General features: G+C 41.3%; 1 protein-coding gene across 1 annotated transcript; it reads left to right on the top strand.

The window, feature by feature from the left end:
- Positions 1-512: 512 nt before the first annotated feature.
- myh7ba (myosin, heavy chain 7B, cardiac muscle, beta a) lies at positions 513-19,159 on the top strand. Its single transcript, XM_084728438.1, has 43 exons — positions 513-587; positions 860-1,026; positions 1,718-1,821; positions 1,931-2,074; positions 3,243-3,399; positions 3,513-3,540; positions 3,852-3,948; positions 4,522-4,545; positions 5,147-5,239; positions 5,355-5,418; positions 5,507-5,605; positions 6,139-6,242; positions 6,343-6,481; positions 6,569-6,687; positions 7,218-7,367; positions 7,602-7,772; positions 7,858-8,037; positions 8,130-8,262; positions 8,428-8,504; positions 8,849-8,936; positions 9,021-9,138; positions 9,233-9,356; positions 9,815-9,951; positions 12,348-12,603; positions 12,695-12,937; positions 13,062-13,238; positions 13,336-13,481; positions 13,570-13,660; positions 13,742-14,131; positions 14,229-14,355; positions 14,445-14,563; positions 14,689-14,885; positions 14,979-15,162; positions 15,335-15,500; positions 15,614-15,738; positions 15,849-15,964; positions 16,076-16,268; positions 16,715-16,918; positions 17,219-17,344; positions 17,566-17,736; positions 17,819-17,923; positions 18,024-18,119; positions 18,781-19,159. The coding sequence occupies exons 2-43, from the start codon at positions 930-932 to the stop codon at positions 18,934-18,936; spliced, it is 5,835 nt and encodes a 1,944-aa protein (XP_084584564.1). The 5' UTR covers positions 513-587; positions 860-929; the 3' UTR covers positions 18,937-19,159.
- The last annotated feature ends 82 nt before the right edge of the window (positions 19,160-19,241 follow it).

Genomic DNA, 19,241 nt, shown 5'->3' on the forward strand with positions numbered 1-19,241 from the left:
GCAGGGCTATTACTTAAGAGCAACATGAGTTCATAAGTAGCACTGTCACCTAAAGTGTCAAGAGTTTATCAAGAGGTTGAGGGTAGATAAAAACAATAACCAAACTAGAGATGAATATATTTCCGTTTGATATTCAATGCATATAATTTAGAGGTTTTCCTGAAAATGTTAATTTCAATTCCCAGTTTTTCCTTTTCCGTGTAGACACAAACAATGTCCTGGTAGAGGCAATGATGCACTGCCCTTCACGATCTACAGAGTGAAAAAAATCCCCCCTACAGGGATGCTCCTAATGCAACTCTCTCCCACTCCCTCGCAGTGTGTACAGTGCATAAAATAACTGGGATACAAAAATAGCCGGCTTGGGTTTAGCGCAATGACAAAAACGTAGCTTTCCTTTTGTGTCAATTGAGACAGGCGCTCGGCACCAATAGGCGTCGGAGGAGGTGGCATATGCTAATGAGGGACAAATGTGCACTGACCGTGACCTTGAGGAGCACAGTATAAAGGAGGGCACATCTCACCACCAGGCTGTTATTTGGTTGTGGTCGTCCTGAGGTCACTGGACAACTTTGTGCCTTTGTTTGGTAGGTCGTTCATTACGCATTTTACGCGCGGGTTGGCTGCCCTTTAAAGCGTCTTTTAGAGCCACAATTTAACTTAAATAAGTGTAGTAATACTGTGTCCCTTCGCTGACACGTGTCAGTCAACGCGCTGTACGTTTCTTTATTTTTGTTCTCAGGTGGTGAGGGTGGATTTGCGCTCTTTACGCACAAGCAGAGGAAGGCTGAAGTTGACAGCTTGAACATATAAATAACTACTGACCCCTTTAACGCAAAGCTTTGTTTTCTTGCCAAAGGACTTCCTCACCTCGTCTGTCTCACTGGTGGTCCAGTTTTGGGGGGCCATTCCGGTGAGGAGCTGCCACCATGTCGCGCTACGATATGAAGGAGTTCGGGGAGGCTGCACCGTTTTTACGCAAATCTGAACTGGAGCTGCTGACGGCGCACACTGTCGCTTTTGACGGTAAGGCCTAATAAGGAGAGTTCAATAAAACAGAACCTTAAAGGGCAAATCACATTGAATATAATAATATTAGTAGAAATCAATTCAACTTTGATAAAACATTAAATTCATATAAATGACTGAATTAATGTTCATATCTGTTTTTAAATAAGGAAAAATGGTGCGAGTTTTATGCAGCGTTTTAAAGAACAATATGTTGAAGCATGAAAAAAACTGAACTTACTTTGAGATAATTTCACAATATCACTTAACTGTTTAAAAGTAAAATGCAATGATTTATCATTATCTTGTTGTAATTTTGTGTTTTAAAGGTGCTATACAGTATAATAAAGATTTAAAATAACTTATTCATCATTTATTCATCATTTATTTGATCAGTTTTTATTTATTTATTTTGCTGGTTTTCATTTTTATGAAGTCCTATAACAAGAAATGTTTTGCTGTGTAAAAAAAAATGAAAAACTAAATAAAAAGTTGTTTTTTTTAAAAAAAAAAAAAAAAGAAAAGAAAAAAGAAAAGAAGTTCTACAATAAGACGCATGCTGAGATGAGTATTTCTACCACTTAGACTAAGCTGTGTAATGTGTCTAGTGATGATTTCATGTATTTTGTTCATCTGCTGTTTTGACTGTCTCTGCCAATATTTGTATTATGGAGAGCTTTCTAACTTCTGTCCGGTACTGTTACTGTAGGTAAGAAGAAGGCCTGGATCCCTGATGAAAAAGAGGCGTACATCGAGATCGAGATCAAGGAGCTCAGCGGTGACAAAGTCATTGTTGAAACCAAAGATGGGAGGGTACGTGCTTGTCCCTTTACTTGCAGTAATAAAACAAACAAAAAATATATATATACACAATACAATCTCATGTTTGTCTTCTCATATCTGTCTGTGTCCATCACCTCAGACTCTGACAGTGAAGGACGGAGACATCCAGCAGATGAACCCTCCTAAGTATGACATGATTGAAGACATGGCCATGCTGACACACCTCAATGAGGCCTCTGTGCTGTACAACCTGCGCAGACGTTACTCCGCCTGGATGATCTATGTGAGTACTCCGTCACGCACTGATGGTACTTCCCCTCTCCCATGTTTCTATGTTCCTTTCAGAGGCCTCATGATCATCCAGATTAAATAACACAATTCAACTGTGAGCCTGAGCAATGTCAACCTGTGAGTGATACCTGGTCAGTTTAACTTGAGGTGAGGCATTATAAGTCAGAGGTTCTCAATTTTTCTCTTTGCCCCTCACAAGATAGAAAATATACCAGGGTCTTTCTTTAGCACATGACCACGAGCAAAAATGTATTAGAAAGATATAAAACATGTATTAAAAATATTTACGCCATCTCAACATAGAATAGAGTGCCTGTTTCCAGCATTAATGGGTGACTGGTGTGTGCTTGACTAGCGTGAGGAAGATTTATATACATATGTATTGGGCTGTCAAAGTATCAGAGTTTCACTACATAATTATCGTGGTCAAAACAATTTACAATAACGATATTATCACAATATCAATAAAAATTTGAGGAAAAACTAATGGTATAATTTAAATGAGTGTTTTTTTGTCTCTTTTTTGGCATATGAATTACAGTCAAGGGAGGTGGAGAGATAGTGAGCGTAACTGTACAAAAGCTACAAAAAGTGCAGTTACAAAAAAAATAGATAGTGAAAAGGTGTGTGTGTGTGTGTGTGTGTGTGTGTGTGTGTGTGTGTTGGGGGGACAAAGTGAGAACGTAAAGAAACAGAAATCATTTTAGAGCAAACAGTAAGTTTAAGAGGCGCTGGTTTATTTACAGAATATTATCAAGATAATTTATTATCATTATACAACACGGTTGCACAACAAAATGAGAGTTGTAGTTCCTTCATGCTACACGCACATACAATACAAGTAATTAATTGAATTACGAAAAGAATGATAAATATAGGGTAAAATTTTCTTTAAAAAGCGATATAAACAGTTATTTACATATCTATCAATATTTAGTTTTTAAAATATCACAGCTATCATCAGGTCCAGAATCACTTCACCCCAATATATATATTTAGTAAGAATTACAGATTATTAGATTATATAAATCTATGAACTACTTTAACTTTTTAAAAAATCACTTGTTGTTGTATGTAAATAAATAAATAATTTTTTTTAATCATGATTTGAGAACCAGTGTAATAGTGGGTGAATATGGTGTCATGTCCTGTTTCCTCAGACCTACTCCGGGCTCTTCTGTGTGACGGTGAATCCATACAAATGGCTGCCCGTCTACACAGCCCCTGTGGTCGCTGCCTACAAAGGCAAACGCCGCTCTGAGGCTCCGCCGCACATCTACTCCATCGCAGACAATGCGTATAATGACATGCTGCGTAGTGAGTATTCCCATTCACCGAAGTATTAGAACAGCATATATATGCACTGATACATATACCAAATATAAACACACATACTCATCATATGCCGCGTGTTATTTTCTCCTTATCAGATCGGGAGAACCAGTCCATGCTCATTACGTAAGTATCTTCAAATTCATACTTTTATTGTCCCGCTTCAGTCACAAATTTACAAAGAAGCAGACAGATTTTAACTGTATGAGCAGCCATATAACATGTAGACCATACACTCGCAACCACCTTAAACATTTGATATTTTTTCCTCCTTTTTTTTGTCTTTTACTGAAATATGTTCCTCACTTTTTTCTTTTTCCTTCTGTTTTATAACATGCAGTGTAATTATTTAGATTTACACTACCGTTACCAGTTTTGTGACCAGTTTTTACCTGTTGTGTGTATGTACACTTTGTTATTTTTTCACACTCCTATAGCGGAGAATCCGGTGCTGGCAAAACTGTCAACACGAAACGTGTCATTCAGTATTTTGCCATTGTGGCAGCTCTTGGGGACACACCTGCTAAAAAAGGAGTAAGGCTGATGTGGCAACCTGTATTTTTGTTTCCCAGCTTTTTTTTTTTTTTTTTTTTTTTTTTTTTGCTGTATCTTATTTTTATTTTCTTCATTATTTTTTGGTCCCAGGAATCCTTCAGTGTATTCCCTTTAAACCGTCCCCATACATTTTCCTCACTGTCAAAATGGTGAATGTGAGAACTGATTACATTCATGTCTTCACCCTCATGTGTTGTGTTGCCCCTTCAGCCACTTTACTCTGCTTTCTTATTGACTTTTTACACTATTTTTCTTTCCCTTTTCCATGTCTCTTCTTTTATTTTTGCTCCAGATTTTCCCCCTTGCTTTGAGTTTTGCTTTTGACTTTTATGTGTTGTTTTATGTTCATTTTTCCCTCCTTTTTCTCCCCTGCGTTCACCACACTTCATCATATAAAACACGGTGGCCATTGTTTTTTTTACCAGTGTTAATAACCAGTATCTAATTTTCCAGTTGGTTATGGTGTTCCCCTTTGGTTGTGAAAGCATTATTAAACTGTATGATGTATGTATGATACGACTCTCACAGGCGTCTCACTTTTTTCTTTTGCAGCAAGGTCCTGCCACTAAAACAGGGGTGAGTTTAAGCTGCAGAAAAAATAACGCAGCCATATTATGTTTAACAATAAGGACTTACGACAGAGCATTAGGGCCACATTAAGGGGAAAAAGAGAGGAGGATGATTTTTTTGATTTTCCATTTCAAGAATTAAGTCGAAATGTTGAGAGAAAAGTTGAAATTATATTTAGACTTTATTCTAAACAATTTGACCTAATTCTCTACATTTCAAATCAACATTTTGTCTTTATATGCAACATTTCAGCTCAACATTTCGACTTTAAATTGAACATTTCGACTTTATACCTGAAATTTCAGTGCAGCATTTCAACTTCATTCTCAAAATTTCGAGATGAGATTGCGACTTCATTACTTAAAGTTCAGCCTGAAATTATGACTTTATTCTCAACATTTCATCTCAACATTTCGTCTCTGTTCTCAACTTTTCAACTTTATACTCAAAATGCAAAATTCCAAAATAAAAATTACTCCTCTTATTTTTTTCCCTAATGCCTGACCCGATTAATCTTCTGTATTAACAAGAAAAAAAAAATAAAATAAACTGCAAATTGTAAAAATAATGTGACTGGCCGTCTTTACATTTTACTTTTCTCTCCCAGGGGACTCTGGAGGATCAGATCATTGAGGCAAACCCTGCCATGGAAGCGTTTGGTAACGCCAAAACGCTAAGGAATGACAACTCATCCCGTTTTGTGAGTACCTAGAAAATCCCCTGCTGATAGTATACTGTACATAAATTCATATGCTATTTGTTGGTTGTTTTCTGGAGCATTTATTACATAGATATTTTGTTCATTTTCCACACAGGGCAAGTTCATCAGGATCCACTTTGGACCTACTGGCAAACTAGCCTCGGCTGATATCGATATATGTGAGTCAAACACTGTATCCGTCATGTTTTTCTTTTGTTGTTTCATGTCTAATATGAACATGTTACTAGTCTTCTTTCTGATTTTCAGATCTTCTGGAAAAATCCAGAGTGATATTTCAGCAGCCTGGTGAGAGGAGCTACCACATCTACTACCAGATCATGTCGCAGAAGAAACCAGAACTGTTTGGTTAGTCTCTCTGGCTGTTTTGGATATTTTACTGTGTGCTGCTGCAGGACAGAATATTTTTGATTAGTTTTTATTTTTGCTTCATTCTTAATTTTAGTTTTAAATTCAGTTTCAGTGGCTTTGCTTGTCTCAGTTTAGTTTTTATTGTTTAAAAATGTTTAGTTTTAGTAGTAGTTTTTTTTTTTTAGTGTTCATTATATTTATTTTGTTTTTTATTGTGATATGGGGGTATTTGTCAGAGCAAGATTTAAGAAGTTCACAATACATAAGAACACAACACTTTGTAAAGGCAGTTGACTCAGTCATGGCAAAGGTAACCTTATATATTTTATTATTATATATGTATTTTATTTTAGTTAGTTTTTTAATTACACAATATTACTTTTTTCAGTTAGTTTTCTTTTTTGTGAAGTTTTATTTTTATTTTTTCTTTCAGTTAACTAAAATGTTTTTTCACACCTAGTTTTACTTTTTCACTTTTTAAAAACTTAACTGCAGGACTGTGATGTGACGCTGTGAACTCTTTGTTCCAGACATGCTGCTGGTGTCCTCCAACCCGTACGACTACCACTTCTGCTCTCAGGGTGTGACCACCGTGGAGAACCTCGATGACGGACAGGAGCTGATGGCCACCGATGTAAGAGCTTTTATTTTCACCACCTATGGAGAGAAATTCAACAAAGCACACTTAGTAGATTTGGGAAGTTGTGAGATGACTTTTCTTGGCTTCTTTACAGCACGCCATGGACATCCTTGGCTTCCTGCCCGAGGAGAAGTATGGCTGCTATAAAATAGTTGGAGCCATCATGCACTTTGGCAACATGAAATTCAAGCAGAAGCAGCGTGAGGAGCAGGCGGAGGCCGACGGCACTGAAAGTGAGAATCAGTAATGAGACATTTGGCAAGAAAACAACAGTTTGATTTAAGAGCAGATTTGTGATATTTGTCATGTTTGGTCACCAGGTGCAGACAAGGCCTCGTACCTGATGGGAGTCAGTTCAGCTGACCTCATCAAGGGCCTCCTCCACCCAAGAGTGAAGGTGGGGAACGAGTATGTGGTGAAGGGACAGAATGTCGAACAGGTGAGGTGATTAAATATTCTGTTTCATTATTCTTGGGGCTTTTGGCCTCTATTTGATAGGTGACAGCTGAAAATATGACAGGAAGTGGGGTAGAGAGAGGGGATGACATGCAGCAAACGGGCCGGTGGTCACTGTAGAGGGCTGATAGCCTCTATACATGAGGCCTGTGCTCTACCACCTGAGCTACAGGAGGAACCCATTTAATCATTTTAACAGTATGAAAGAGATCATTTTTCTGTGATATTAAGTGGAAATGCAGTACAACTGATCAACCAATTGATCAATATATCAGATATATAAAAGCAGAACTGCAGTCTGAAAGGAAACATTCAGCTTCACCTCATTCTGCTGTATGACTAGTATGCTGATTAGGGACAGCTTCTTAATCCTCAGTCGATCAATACACTTACCACTTCACACGCACTAGGATCTGGTATCCAAGCAACAGAGGCTGTCCATGTGAATGACAGCTGTATTCCACCTGTGTGTGTGTGTGTCTGTGTGTATGTGTTTGTGCGTGGGTGCGGTAGGTTACCTACGCTGTTGGTGCTCTGGCCAAAGCCACGTATGACCGCATGTTCAAATGGCTCGTGGGACGCATCAACCGTACCCTGTACACCTCCCTGCCTCGCCAGTACTTCATAGGAGTCCTGGACATTGCCGGGTTTGAGATCTTTGATGTAAGTTGATCCATTAAACTTAAATTTATTCAAATCTGTCACCATCAAACTGGTTTTCTTTTTTTCTGATCATATTTTAGTTTAAAATCAAAAGGTGCTCAGTTTGTGCCTCAACTTTTCCCCGTGTGAAGATTTAACTGTACTGCAGGATGAATCTCCATAAGATGTTCTTGTGTTTTTCATGCTGTTCATTTCTAACGCTTCCTCTGAACACCTGTTCCTCTTTCATCGTAGCTCAACAGCTTCGAGCAGCTGTGCATCAACTTCACAAATGAGAAACTGCAACAGTTTTTCAACCACCACATGTTCATCCTGGAGCAGGAGGAGTACAAGCGGGAGGGAATCGAATGGACCTTCATTGACTTTGGGCTGGACCTTCAAGCTTGCATTGATCTCATTGAAAAGGTAACAAAAGCGTGTCCTCCACAATGGATCAAGTTAATCATAAATTTGCTGTATTGGAGTATCTAACACTCCGTTCTTCCACCAGCCAATGGGCATCATGTCCATCCTTGAAGAGGAGTGCATGTTCCCAAAGGCCACAGACAACAGCTTTAAAGCCAAGCTGTACGATAACCACATTGGCAAGTCGCCTAATTTCCAAAAGCCGCGGCCTGACAAGAAACGCAAGTACGAGGCCCATTTTGAGCTGGTGCACTATGCTGGGGTGGTAAGTGCATTCTCACTAAAGCCCAGAGATATGCCTACAAATTTCTGCCACACAGACTTCAATAATTCAGATGTCCGTGCTGTTTTCTACAGGTACCGTATAACATTTTCGGCTGGCTGGATAAAAATAAAGACCCACTGAATGAGACGGTGGTGGCATGTTTCCAGAAGTCCTCCAACAAGCTGCTAGCTTCTCTATACGAGAATTATGTCAGCTCAGACGCAGGTACAGTAAACAAAAGATACTAAAGTGCTTCAAATACATTTTACATAATGTGGTGTACCACAAGTATTGGTTCTGAGAGCCTTATTGTTTCTTTACGTTCACACTAAAGCATACAGGGGACACCTCGAGGCAGTCATTTTAATCACTCTGCTAATTCCCTCGCAGCATCCGAACACAAGTCTGGACTCAAGGAGAAGAGGAAGAAGGCAGCCTCTTTCCAGACTGTGTCTCAGCTTCATAAGGTGAGACTGACACCAGCAGGTGAAATGGTCTCTTACTGATGCATTTGGATGTAGACAGACAGGTTGTTCCAAATAGCCTTCAATGTTTTGTGTACTGTGAGAACTTGTGGGCATCACTGGACAGCTGGGACGGAGGCAGTTAAGACTTGCAGTGATGTTTAGGGCAATGATCACATGAACATCACTTTAAGTCTGTGCTGGCTCCTCTCTCCTTTACATCAAGGATGTGATCAACACGTCCACGTCCATGAAGGGACTGTTGTTGTTTTTCGTACAGACTGATGTGTTAAACGTAGAGCAGTCATTTTTATTTACTCATTTAACTTGTTTCTCCTTTCCTCCAGGAAAATCTGAATAAGCTGATGACCAACCTCCGCAGCACCCAGCCTCACTTTGTTCGCTGCATCATCCCAAATGAGACTAAGACTCCAGGTAACACATGGCACAATCGTCACATATTATCAGAAGTTATGCAAATGAGACTATGGGCTCATGTTTGAAACCTGTTCTGCGCAGGGATCATAGATCCATTTTTGGTGCTGCACCAGCTCCGCTGCAACGGTGTGCTAGAAGGCATCAGGATCTGCAGGAAGGGATTTCCCAACCGCATCCTCTATGCTGAATTCAAACAGCGGTACAGATCACATTCAGACTCCTCTTTGGATACTCTTGGACTTTGAATCATAGCGATAATCAGTCCTGAAAGACTCTTTTATTCATTTATCCAGCTACCGCATCCTAAACCCCCATGCCATCCCAGATGATAAGTTTGTGGACAGCAGGAAAGCTGCAGAGAAGCTCCTGGCCTCCTTGGACATCGACCACAACCAGTATAGATTTGGACATACAAAGGTAGGAGGCAGCAGCTTGTGTAATGCAGGGTTGTGAATGGCAAAATAATCAACCAGCATGCCCTGTATGGTTATTAAAAATTGTTTTAAAAAAATGGAAGCATAGTGTGATGGTATTTTTTATGTCCGTGTGATAATTTCTGAATCTAATTCTCACTTTTCATGATTTCATTGTGTTATTTTGACATGTTTTTGTTAAATATTTGATTCTGATTGGTCAGTTATGGCATTCTAAGGTCTGGTGTTTCTGAATAGCAGACCATTTCTGTGAATAACAGAATGTCAGGCACCATTATTGCGTGGACGCAATTCTGATCACTCATGCTGGAGGAGCAATAAAATCACTTTTAAATAAATTTCAATTAATATTTTGTGTCCGTTTTTTTTTAGTAAGCAGCTGTGCAGTAAGCAGGATCATTTACAGTCAGTGTTTCATTTTATATTCTTCATGTGGTGTAGGTGTTCTTCAAGGCGGGCCTGCTGGGTCATCTCGAGGAGTTGAGGGATGAACGTTTAGCCAAAGTCCTGACGTTGCTGCAGGCAGCTGCTCGTGGTAAAATCATGAGGATAGAGCTGCAGAAGATGATGGAAAGGAGGTAAAAGGACCCCTTTTGTCAATAAAAACACATTTTATTGAACCTAAATGTATTCATAAGCACAGGAAAGCCTTTGAACTTAATACCTCACAGGAAGGTGAAGACATGGGCACAAAAAAAAAGACCTCTCCCCAACAGTTGCTCCTCTGAACAGGTTCAATAGCAACACGATCAGCTGTGAGCCTTTCAGCTTGTGATACACTATACCTTAGTGTTCACTCCCTCGCTCTAGTATGTATGGCATGCAAGGGCAGTGTTATCGGCGTGTGTGAGGCGTGTGCTTGCCCTTGTATGGTTACCAGGCATGTGTGTGGCCCTTCTGTTAATAAGGGCTCCATCCTTCCCCTCACACACACGCACCCCTCTTTCAGGTCTCCGGCTATTCTCTCTATCCACTCTCTCTAAATTAAAACAATGCTGACGGTGTCCTCAGAGCCAGGTGGCGACATGTGTCAAGTGGCAGCTGCTCGGGCCCTCCCTAAAAATACAACCCCCAGCCCCCTCCGTGCCTGATGGCCCCTGGCCCCTTTTGTCCGCGGCGCCTGTACTTCTAAGTGAGTGCATTGGTGGGATATGTGGCGGGTGACAGAGGATTTAAGTCGGCCGTCGGACAGAGGGCTTTAGTTTCTAAATAAACACAGACGCTCACCTTTGAGAGGCACTCGGCATGGAGTCATGTCAAAAATGTAATCAGCTCCCCCCACCCTCAGCCAGTCACCTCCCACCCCGGCGTGTGCATGCTCACTAAAACTCACCCTCGAAACAGTGACAAGAAGTCCTTGACCGGTCTGCTCAGGGTCCATATTTAGGGCTGCGCGACGCCATTCTTCTGAGACTAAATCAATCTGGTAACCCTGTTTGGTCACAGACATGAAACATCAAAAGCAGCATTAGGTGTATGATTTCATGTTGCATCTCTTGGTGTATGATTAGATACAGGGGAGTGGATGGTTGCAGGATTAGTGCCAAAAATTAAGTACCAAGGAGAAGTAACTGAATAAATAGACGGGGAACTCCCGGATAAATCTTTTTGACCTTCTTCTCTTTACTTGACCTGAACTTCACTTCTGCTGCTTTTAAAACGCCGTAGGTTACATCAGTGGTTCCTAACCTTGTGTCTGATGCACCCACAGCCCTGTCAGATGAGCTCAAGTATTCCTTCATCAGTAACCACCACTAGTGATGTTACAAAAGAAAGTTTCAGTTAGTTTAATACTGACTAACTGAAAGTTATTTTAACATAATGAATTCATAAATGCTTTGTCATGCAGTTAAACTGTCATTATTTAGGTGGGTTTGGTCAAATTTGCATTTGTTGCATTAGTGACATGTCATTAACCATGACTTTACACTATTTTTTTTTTTATTGTTTAATGAATACTTTAGCTAACTACTTCAACCAATGTTTTATATATAGAAATGGTTTATTTATTACTTTTAGCTAACTGGTTATCTGTTACTTTAAGTTCAATATTTAAACCATTTATCCATGACTTTTAACTGTTTATTGAATACTTTAGCTAACTACTTCAAACATGGTTTCATACTGTACTTGTAACTATTTAAAATGTTTGTTCGTTACTTCAAACTATCTGGTTATCTGTTACTTTTTGCTGAATATTTTAATATTTTTTCCATGACTTGTAGCTAACTATTTCAGCTTTTATCAGTTACTTTAGCTAACTGCGTCAATTATTGTTATATAGAGTAGTCTGAGTTATTTCCATTACTTTGAGCTAACTATTACAACTGTTTATCAATACTTCAGCCATTGTTTCATATGCTACAGTACTAGTAGTTTTCAAACTGTTAACCTATTATGTTTTGCTATTTCAACAGATTTGTTATTTTTAGCTAAATATTTCAAACATTATTGGTTACTTTTAACTAACTCCTTAAACTGTTTATCTGTTCTTTTTAAGTAAACATTTTGGTTTCATATATATATATATATTTTATATTTATTTACTTCTTTTAACTTACCAGTTACCAAACATTTTTGGCTAAATATTTGTTTGTTTGTTTTTTATTACTTTTAGCTGTTTTCAACCTTTTTCTGCTTACTTTTAGCTAACTGGTTAGACCTACATTTTAACCAGTTTTCACAGATTCTCAATCCCAAAATGCAGGTTCAGTTTTTTCAGCCTAATCAAAATGTAGATATATAGCCTATTCTTAAATCGAATCATAAATTAGTCTTTTATTCAGATTAGTTAATATTCTCCACAGTATTTTCACATACAACTGTGGAAGTACCTCCTGGGGTACAGGTGTACCTGATTAGGAAATAATGGTAGAGCACTATTTTAAATTTGTTTTCAACCCGACAGGGAAAGAAATGTGGTAGAAAAATCCTCTCTCTTCCATCACCTCCTTTAATTTCGTTCTTTTTTCAGGGAGGCTCTGATGATTATCCAGTGGAACATCCGGGCCTTCAACGCTGTCAAGCACTGGCCCTGGATGAAGCTCTTCTTCAAAATCAAGCCTCTGCTGAGGAGCGCAACCACCGAGAAAGAGCTGGCTGCTCTGAAGGAGGAACTAGCCAAGCTGAAGGAGGCTCTGGAAAAATCTGAGTTCAAGCGCAAAGAGCTGGAGGAGAGGCAGGTCAGCCTGATCCAAGAGAAGAATGACCTCTCTCTACAACTGCAGGCAGTAAGTGGCACTCCTCCTCATTGATACTGTACTGTAGTAGTACATGAATGCACTGAACGCATACTCTGTCTCTCTTGTCTGTCTCCCACAGGAGCAGGATAATCTGGCAGATGCAGAGGACCGCTGTGACCTGCTCATTAAAACTAAGATTCAACTGGAGGCCAAAGTAAAAGAACTCCTGGAGAGGCTGGAGGATGAGGAGGAGATGAGCGCTAATGTGCTCGCCAAGAAGCGCAAGCTCGAGGATGAGTGTGCTGAGTTAAAGAAAGACATTGACGATCTGGAGATCACTCTGGCTAAAGTGGAAAAAGAGAAACATGCCACTGAGAACAAGGTAAGGAACTTGAAAAGGGAGAGCAGTGAGTTGCCTCCAGAGGGTGCTAAGAGGCCACAGAAAGAGCCACAGTGCAGTGGATTGATGCAGAGAGACAAATATGTTGTCTTCCTGTGGCTCTCAGGTGAAGAACTTAATTGAGGAAATGGCAGCTCTGGATGAAACCATACTGAAGCTGACCAAAGAGAAGAAGGCTCTCCAGGAGGCTCACCAGCAGACTCTGGATGACCTGCAGGCAGAGGAAGACAAAGTCAACACTCTGACCAAAGCCAAGCTAAAGCTGGAGCAACAAGTAGATGATGTGAGTTTATCAAGGGAACACTGGAAAAATATACTGTTGTGTCCACAGGCAATGACATATCATATGTAATATTTTATAACCTTTCACTGTGAATCAGCTGGAGGGCTCACTGGAACAAGAGAAGAAGCTGCGTATGGACCTGGAACGGGTCAAACGCAAGCTGGAGGGAGATCTGAAACTCTCCTTGGAGTCTGTTATGGACTTGGAGAATGACAAGCAGCAACTTGACGAGAAGTTGAAAAAGTACGTTTCCATCTATTCACAGGAAAACATTATCTTGCTATGAAAATGTACTGATTAATAATGGTTGACAAATATTTATATCTACCAGGAAAGACTTCGAATTGAATGAGATGAGCACACGGATTGAAGATGAGCAAGCCTTGGTCAATCAGCTCCAGAAGAAGATAAAGGAGCTACAGGTGAAAACTAATCTCTAAACCTGTTATAGAGCAGCTATGAAGATCACTTTGACAGAATAACTGACCATTGTTTTCCTCCAGGCTCGTACTGAGGAGCTGGAAGAGGAGCTGGAGGCCGACCGGGCTTGCAGGGCCAAAGTGGAGAAGCAGCGTAGCGATGTGGCTCGTGAGCTGGAAGAGCTGAGCGAGCGCCTGGAAGAGGCTGGTGGGGCCACCTCAGCCCAGATCGAGATGAACAAGAAGAGAGAGGCGGATTTTCTGAAGCTGCGGCGAGACCTGGAGGAAGCCATGCTGCATCACGAGGCCACGACGGCAACCTTGCGGAAGAAGCATGCTGATAGTGTTGCGGAGCTGAGCGAGCAGATCGACAGCCTGCAGCGGGTCAAGCAGAAGCTGGAGAAGGAGAGGAGCGAGGCCAAGATGGAGGCTGACGATCTGGTTTCTACTGTGGAGCAGCTCTCCAAGGGAAAGGTAGATGGGAAAAAGTGCATAAATACACTAAAAGATTTATCGTAGTAGGGATTCAAACTAGATCAAACACTCAAAAATATTTTCATCTCGTCTGCAGGCCACTGCGGAGAAGATGTGTCGCCTGTATGAAGACCAGATGAACGAGGCTAAAGCCAAGGCTGATGAGCTCCAGAGGCAGCTCAATGAAAACAACACCCAAAAGGCCCGTGCTCAGGCTGAGAGTGGTAAGGAACTGTCATTTGATCATAAATCTCACTGACAGATTTCACAGACCGGTTAATAATGGAGGCATCAATTTCTCCTCCCTATGTAGGTGAACTGGGCAGGAAGCTTGAAGAGAGGGAAGCCATGGTCTCCCAGCTCCAGCGTGCCAAGAACTCCTTTGGCCAGAATGTCGAGGAGCTCAAGAAACAGCTGGAGGAGGAGAATAAGGTCAGCTCCTCATCACAGCATTTGTCAATGTGTGTTATTTACAAAAGTGGTAGCTGCCTCTGCAGAATTTCACAGTTTGTCCAGCTCATCTAATAGCTCTCCACCGTTGTGATTGGTCTCTTAAGGCTAAGAGTGCACTGGCCCACGCACTGCAGTCAGCTCGACATGACTGCGATCTTCTAAGAGAGCAGTATGAAGAGGAGCAGGAGGCCAAGGCTGAACTGCAGAGAGCTCTGTCCAAGGCCAACGCCGAGGTGGCTCAGTGGAGGACAAAGTATGAAACTGATGCCATCCAGAGGACTGAGGAGCTGGAGGAAGCCAAGTGAGTGAGACGTATTTTTTATCTTAAACAATCAGATGGAACGCACACTGATCATTTGAAAGTGTGAGCACTAACATTTTTGCTTCTTATTAGGAAGAAGCTGGTAACACGTCTACAGGAGGCTGAAGAGACCGTGGAGGCTGCCAATGCCAAGTGTTCCTCCCTGGAGAAAACCAAACATCGGCTCCAGACAGAGATCGAGGACCTGGTCATTGACCTGGAACGCTCCAATGCTGCAGCTGCTGCCCTGGACAAGAAGCAACGCAACTTTGACAAGGTATTAGCTGATGGCAATGGTTACATAGGACTGCTTTTGCTGTCTTCAAGGAATATCATCCTTGAGTGATAGCTCATTTCTGTACCTATCTTCTTACCTGTTGGCTTCATGGGATTGGATACCACACTTTGACTTTTGCTTCACTGCAAATAATTTGTCCTTTTTCCTCAAGTTGCTGGCTGAGTGGAGACAGAAGTATGAAGAGTGCCAGTCAGAGCTGGAGACCTCTCAAAAAGAGTCTCGTGGCCTGAGCACCGAGCTCTTCAAGCTAAAGAACTCCTATGAGGAGTGCCTGGATCATCTGGAAACCATGAAGAGGGAGAACAAGAACCTCCAAGGTACTTGGCATCTTAGGTCACATCACAAATACCCAGTTAGAAGGTTGCATTTCCAGAGGATTTCAGAGTTTATATAAAGTATAAACTGTTTTTCTTGCTGCTCACCCACCCAGAGGAAATCGCTGACCTGTCAGATCAAATCAGTCAGGGAGCAAAAACCATCCAAGAACTGGAGAAAATGAAGAAGGGTCTGGACATGGAGAAAAGTGAGATTCAAGCTGCCCTGGAGGAAGTTGAAGTAAGCAATTTGATAAGTTCTCTCACTTCCTCCTTATTGTAGTCCGGGAAATTTTTCGGCAGAGGTGACCTTAAGAATATTTTCAAGCATTAGTTGTCTGTTTGTCTCAGGGCACTCTAGAGCATGAAGAAAGCAAAACTCTCCGCATCCAGCTGGAGCTCAATCAGATGAAGGCTGACGTTGACAGGAAGCTGGCAGAGAAGGATGAGGAACTTGACAACCTTCGGTGAGATTAATTGATTACTCTTTTTGTCTAACTGTGCTTCTGACCCATCCATCGCCCCATATGAACTGCATCTTCCTAAGGTTTCTCTCCATGATGTCTTTTGCCCTCTAGCCGTAAACACCAGAGAACGGTGGAGTCCATGCAGGCCACCTTGGATGCCGAGGCCAAGTCTCGCAACGAGGCACTGCGCCTGAGGAAGAAGATGGAGGGTGACCTGAATGAGATGGAGGTGCAGCTGAACCACGCCAACAGGCAGGCTTCAGAGTCCCAGAAACTCCTGAGGAATCTGCAGAGTCAGATCAAGGTGTGTCCATCTAGAAGCCAGTTAATGAACTTACCTGATGCATTCGATTAATTAGCAGAGGTGTGGACACAAAACTCAAATAGGATTTCAGTCACAAATTTGATGACTTTCGACTCGAGTTGGCAAAATCAAGAGACAAAAAAATAATGCCCAACTTTGTTCAAGGTTGTTGAAGTTGCTCAAAGAACAGTAAGTTGGGGCAAATATTAACACAGTGAACTAATAGTTAGCTGTTAAGCTACCATTGCCTAAGTTTGTAAATCAGTGAGGCTGAAAACTCACTGTTGCATTATGACTCGGTTAGGAGTCTAATTCAAAGGGACCTACTTGCCTTGACTTGAGACTTACTTGTATCTTGCAAAACAATGACGTGGTCTCACCTCTGTCTATTAGTACATAAATCCAGCTCCATTGTCAGTATGTTAAATGAGATCTTTTTCTTGCAGGACATTCAGATGGAGCTTGATGAGACTCTTCACCAGAACGAGGAGCTGAAGGAGCAGGTAGCGGTGACGGAGCGCCGCAACAACCTTCTGGCTGCTGAGGTGGAGGAGCTCAGGGCACAGCTGGAGCAGAACGACCGTGCACGCAAGCTAGCTGAGCATGAGCTGCTTGAGGCCACGGAGAGAGTCAACCTGTTGCACTCTCAGGTAGGAAGATGAATTTCAAACCACGCTGCAGTGCATTTATGTTAAATAAATCACTTCAAATAGTGTTTCATTTTCCAAGCTAGCTAATCTTTGTGGTCACTGGCTGAAAATAATCCACAGAACTTTTCTAGGCTATTTGTTACTCACTGGTTCAGCTGCTCTGGTTACTGGTGGTATGTTAGGTTCTATTGAATCCCAGCTAGCAGTTGCCATTTTTAGAAATGAAAGAAACATTAAAAAAATAGATAAATTGACATTTTAATCCTGAGAGGACTCTTGAAATGGACTCTTTTGCTCCAGAACACTGGACTGATCAATCAGAAGAAGAAGCTGGAGAGTGATCTGTCCATGCTGTCAAGTGAAGTGGATGACGCTGTGCAGGAGTGCCGCAATGCAGAGGAGAAGGCCAAAAAGGCCATCACTGATGTAAGTATGAATTGCATGATATAAGATATTTACACTACAAAATAACCTTTCAGCCTTCACTGTGTTTGTAATATTCTATAATCAGATCTCTGATGAAATTAACTAGCTCACCTCATGTCTTTAATACAGTCCTCTGTAAGTGGTGTCAGAAGCTTCTGTTGGTTCCAGTCCAGTTGGAGATTTCTTAATGTGCAGTTAACAGTGATCCTATGAATTTGTAGGCAGCCATGATGGCAGAGGAGCTGAAGAAGGAGCAGGACACCAGCGCCCATCTGGAGAGGATGAAGAAAAACATGGAGCAGACTATAAAGGATCTGCAGATGCGTCTGGACGAGGCAGAGCAGATTGCCCTCAAGGGCGGCAAGAAGCAGGTCCAGAAGCTGGAGGCCAGGGTGAGAAACAAGTCAAATTGAATGCTTCTGTATTCACTGTCTGTTTGTGTTTGTAAGCTCATTTTTATGATTTTACTGGTAGGTCAAAGAACTGGAGAACGAACTGGAATCTGAGCAAAAGAAGAGCCAAGAGTATCAGAAGATTGTACGCAAGTATGAGAGGAGAATCAAAGAGCTCTCCTACCAGGTAAAGCACCAGTCTGTAGGTAGAACATGTTTATAATTGAATACATGTTTATAATTTTACAAATTGAAGGTAGGGTAAAAGCTCCCTGTGGTGTTTGCAGGCTGAGGAAGACAAGAAGAACCTGGCACGGCTGCAGGACCTCATCGACAAGCTGCAGGCCAAAGTGAAGAGTTACAAGAGACAGAGTGAAGAAGCTGTGAGTCCAATATAAATAGTTAAAGGGATGGTTCAACCAAAAATGAAAATTCAGTCATTATCTACACAACCTCATTGCGATTGAAGGTCAGGTTTAGTTTTTTAGTCCACAAAACACTGCTGGAGTTTCACAGGAAAACAGCGGTGCAGAATCTCCAAAATAATAGATATGAATGATGACCAGATTTCAGGAAAAAAAAAAAGAACAGAAGGATAACAAGGGACATTCACTTGCCCATGCACACCCTCTGAACTGGGTGTGTGTTGTGAAGGTGTGCCAACAGCATGTCAGGACTTTATTAGACTTGGATAATGCCAGAAGAGCAGTATGGAGGCATTTTTTCTGTTTAAAAGCTGGTCACCATTTAAGTACAGTGTTTGGTAAATTCTGCAATGCTGTTTTCCTGTGAAACTCTGGTAATGTCTCATGGACTAACAAAATAAACCCAACCTTCAATCAGTATGCAGGCGAGTAGATAATGACTGAATTTTCATTTTCAGGTAATCTCTTTAAGTGCTTATTGTATTGTCAGTGATCAATGATCATCTTAACTGCAACATTGACCATAGCCGTAGTGTTTAATATAGTGGAAAAATAATTGAAATAACCCCTTCAGTTCACTGTACATTAACTTTTTCCTTTGATGTCCTCCTCTGTGCAGGAGGAGCAGGCAAATGCCAACCTATCTAAGTACAGGAAGCTCCAACATGAGCTGGATGATGCAGAGGAGAGGGCTGACATGGCCGAAACACAAGTCAACAAGTTCCGGATTCGTGCCCGCGATCAAGGCGGCAAGGTTAGTAGACTAAATACATAATGCATTTCATCATATTACATTATACAGCTGAACTGTGTGACCTTTGGAAGTATTTATTAAAATTAGCCTGCGGGCTTCATCACAAGAACTAATCTTAGCAGAGACTGGGTGTAATCCTCAGTTGAAGATGACCTCACATAGCCCTCTCATGTGATCTCTGGTGTGGTCATGAGTAACGCTATGGCATGTCTGTGTATGTGGTTGCTAATAAACATCCCTGTCTTGTGTATTTCAGCTCGCTGAGTGATGTGTGGAGGCTGAACATATCACAGACAGCCAGCTGCAACAGCTGTGCTGTGCGACTG

The sequence above is a fragment of the Lutjanus erythropterus genome, chromosome 2, assembly GCF_056507025.1.
Source record: "Lutjanus erythropterus isolate fLutEry1 chromosome 2, fLutEry1.hap2, whole genome shotgun sequence".
In the NCBI taxonomy this organism is placed as follows: domain Eukaryota; kingdom Metazoa; phylum Chordata; class Actinopteri; order Lutjaniformes; family Lutjanidae; genus Lutjanus; species Lutjanus erythropterus.

Bases quoted from the DNA above. Each gene is read 5' to 3' on its own strand.
- myh7ba (XM_084728438.1), top strand. From the start codon at position 930: ATGTCGCGCTACGATATGAAGGAGTTCGGGGAGGCTGCACCGTTTTTA. The intron at 7,773-7,857 runs GTAACAAAAGCG...TTCTTCCACCAG, and splicing joins GCATTGATCTCATTGAAAAG to CCAATGGGCATCATGTCCAT. The intron at 17,345-17,565 runs GTAAGTATGAAT...ATGAATTTGTAG, and splicing joins CCAAAAAGGCCATCACTGAT to GCAGCCATGATGGCAGAGGA.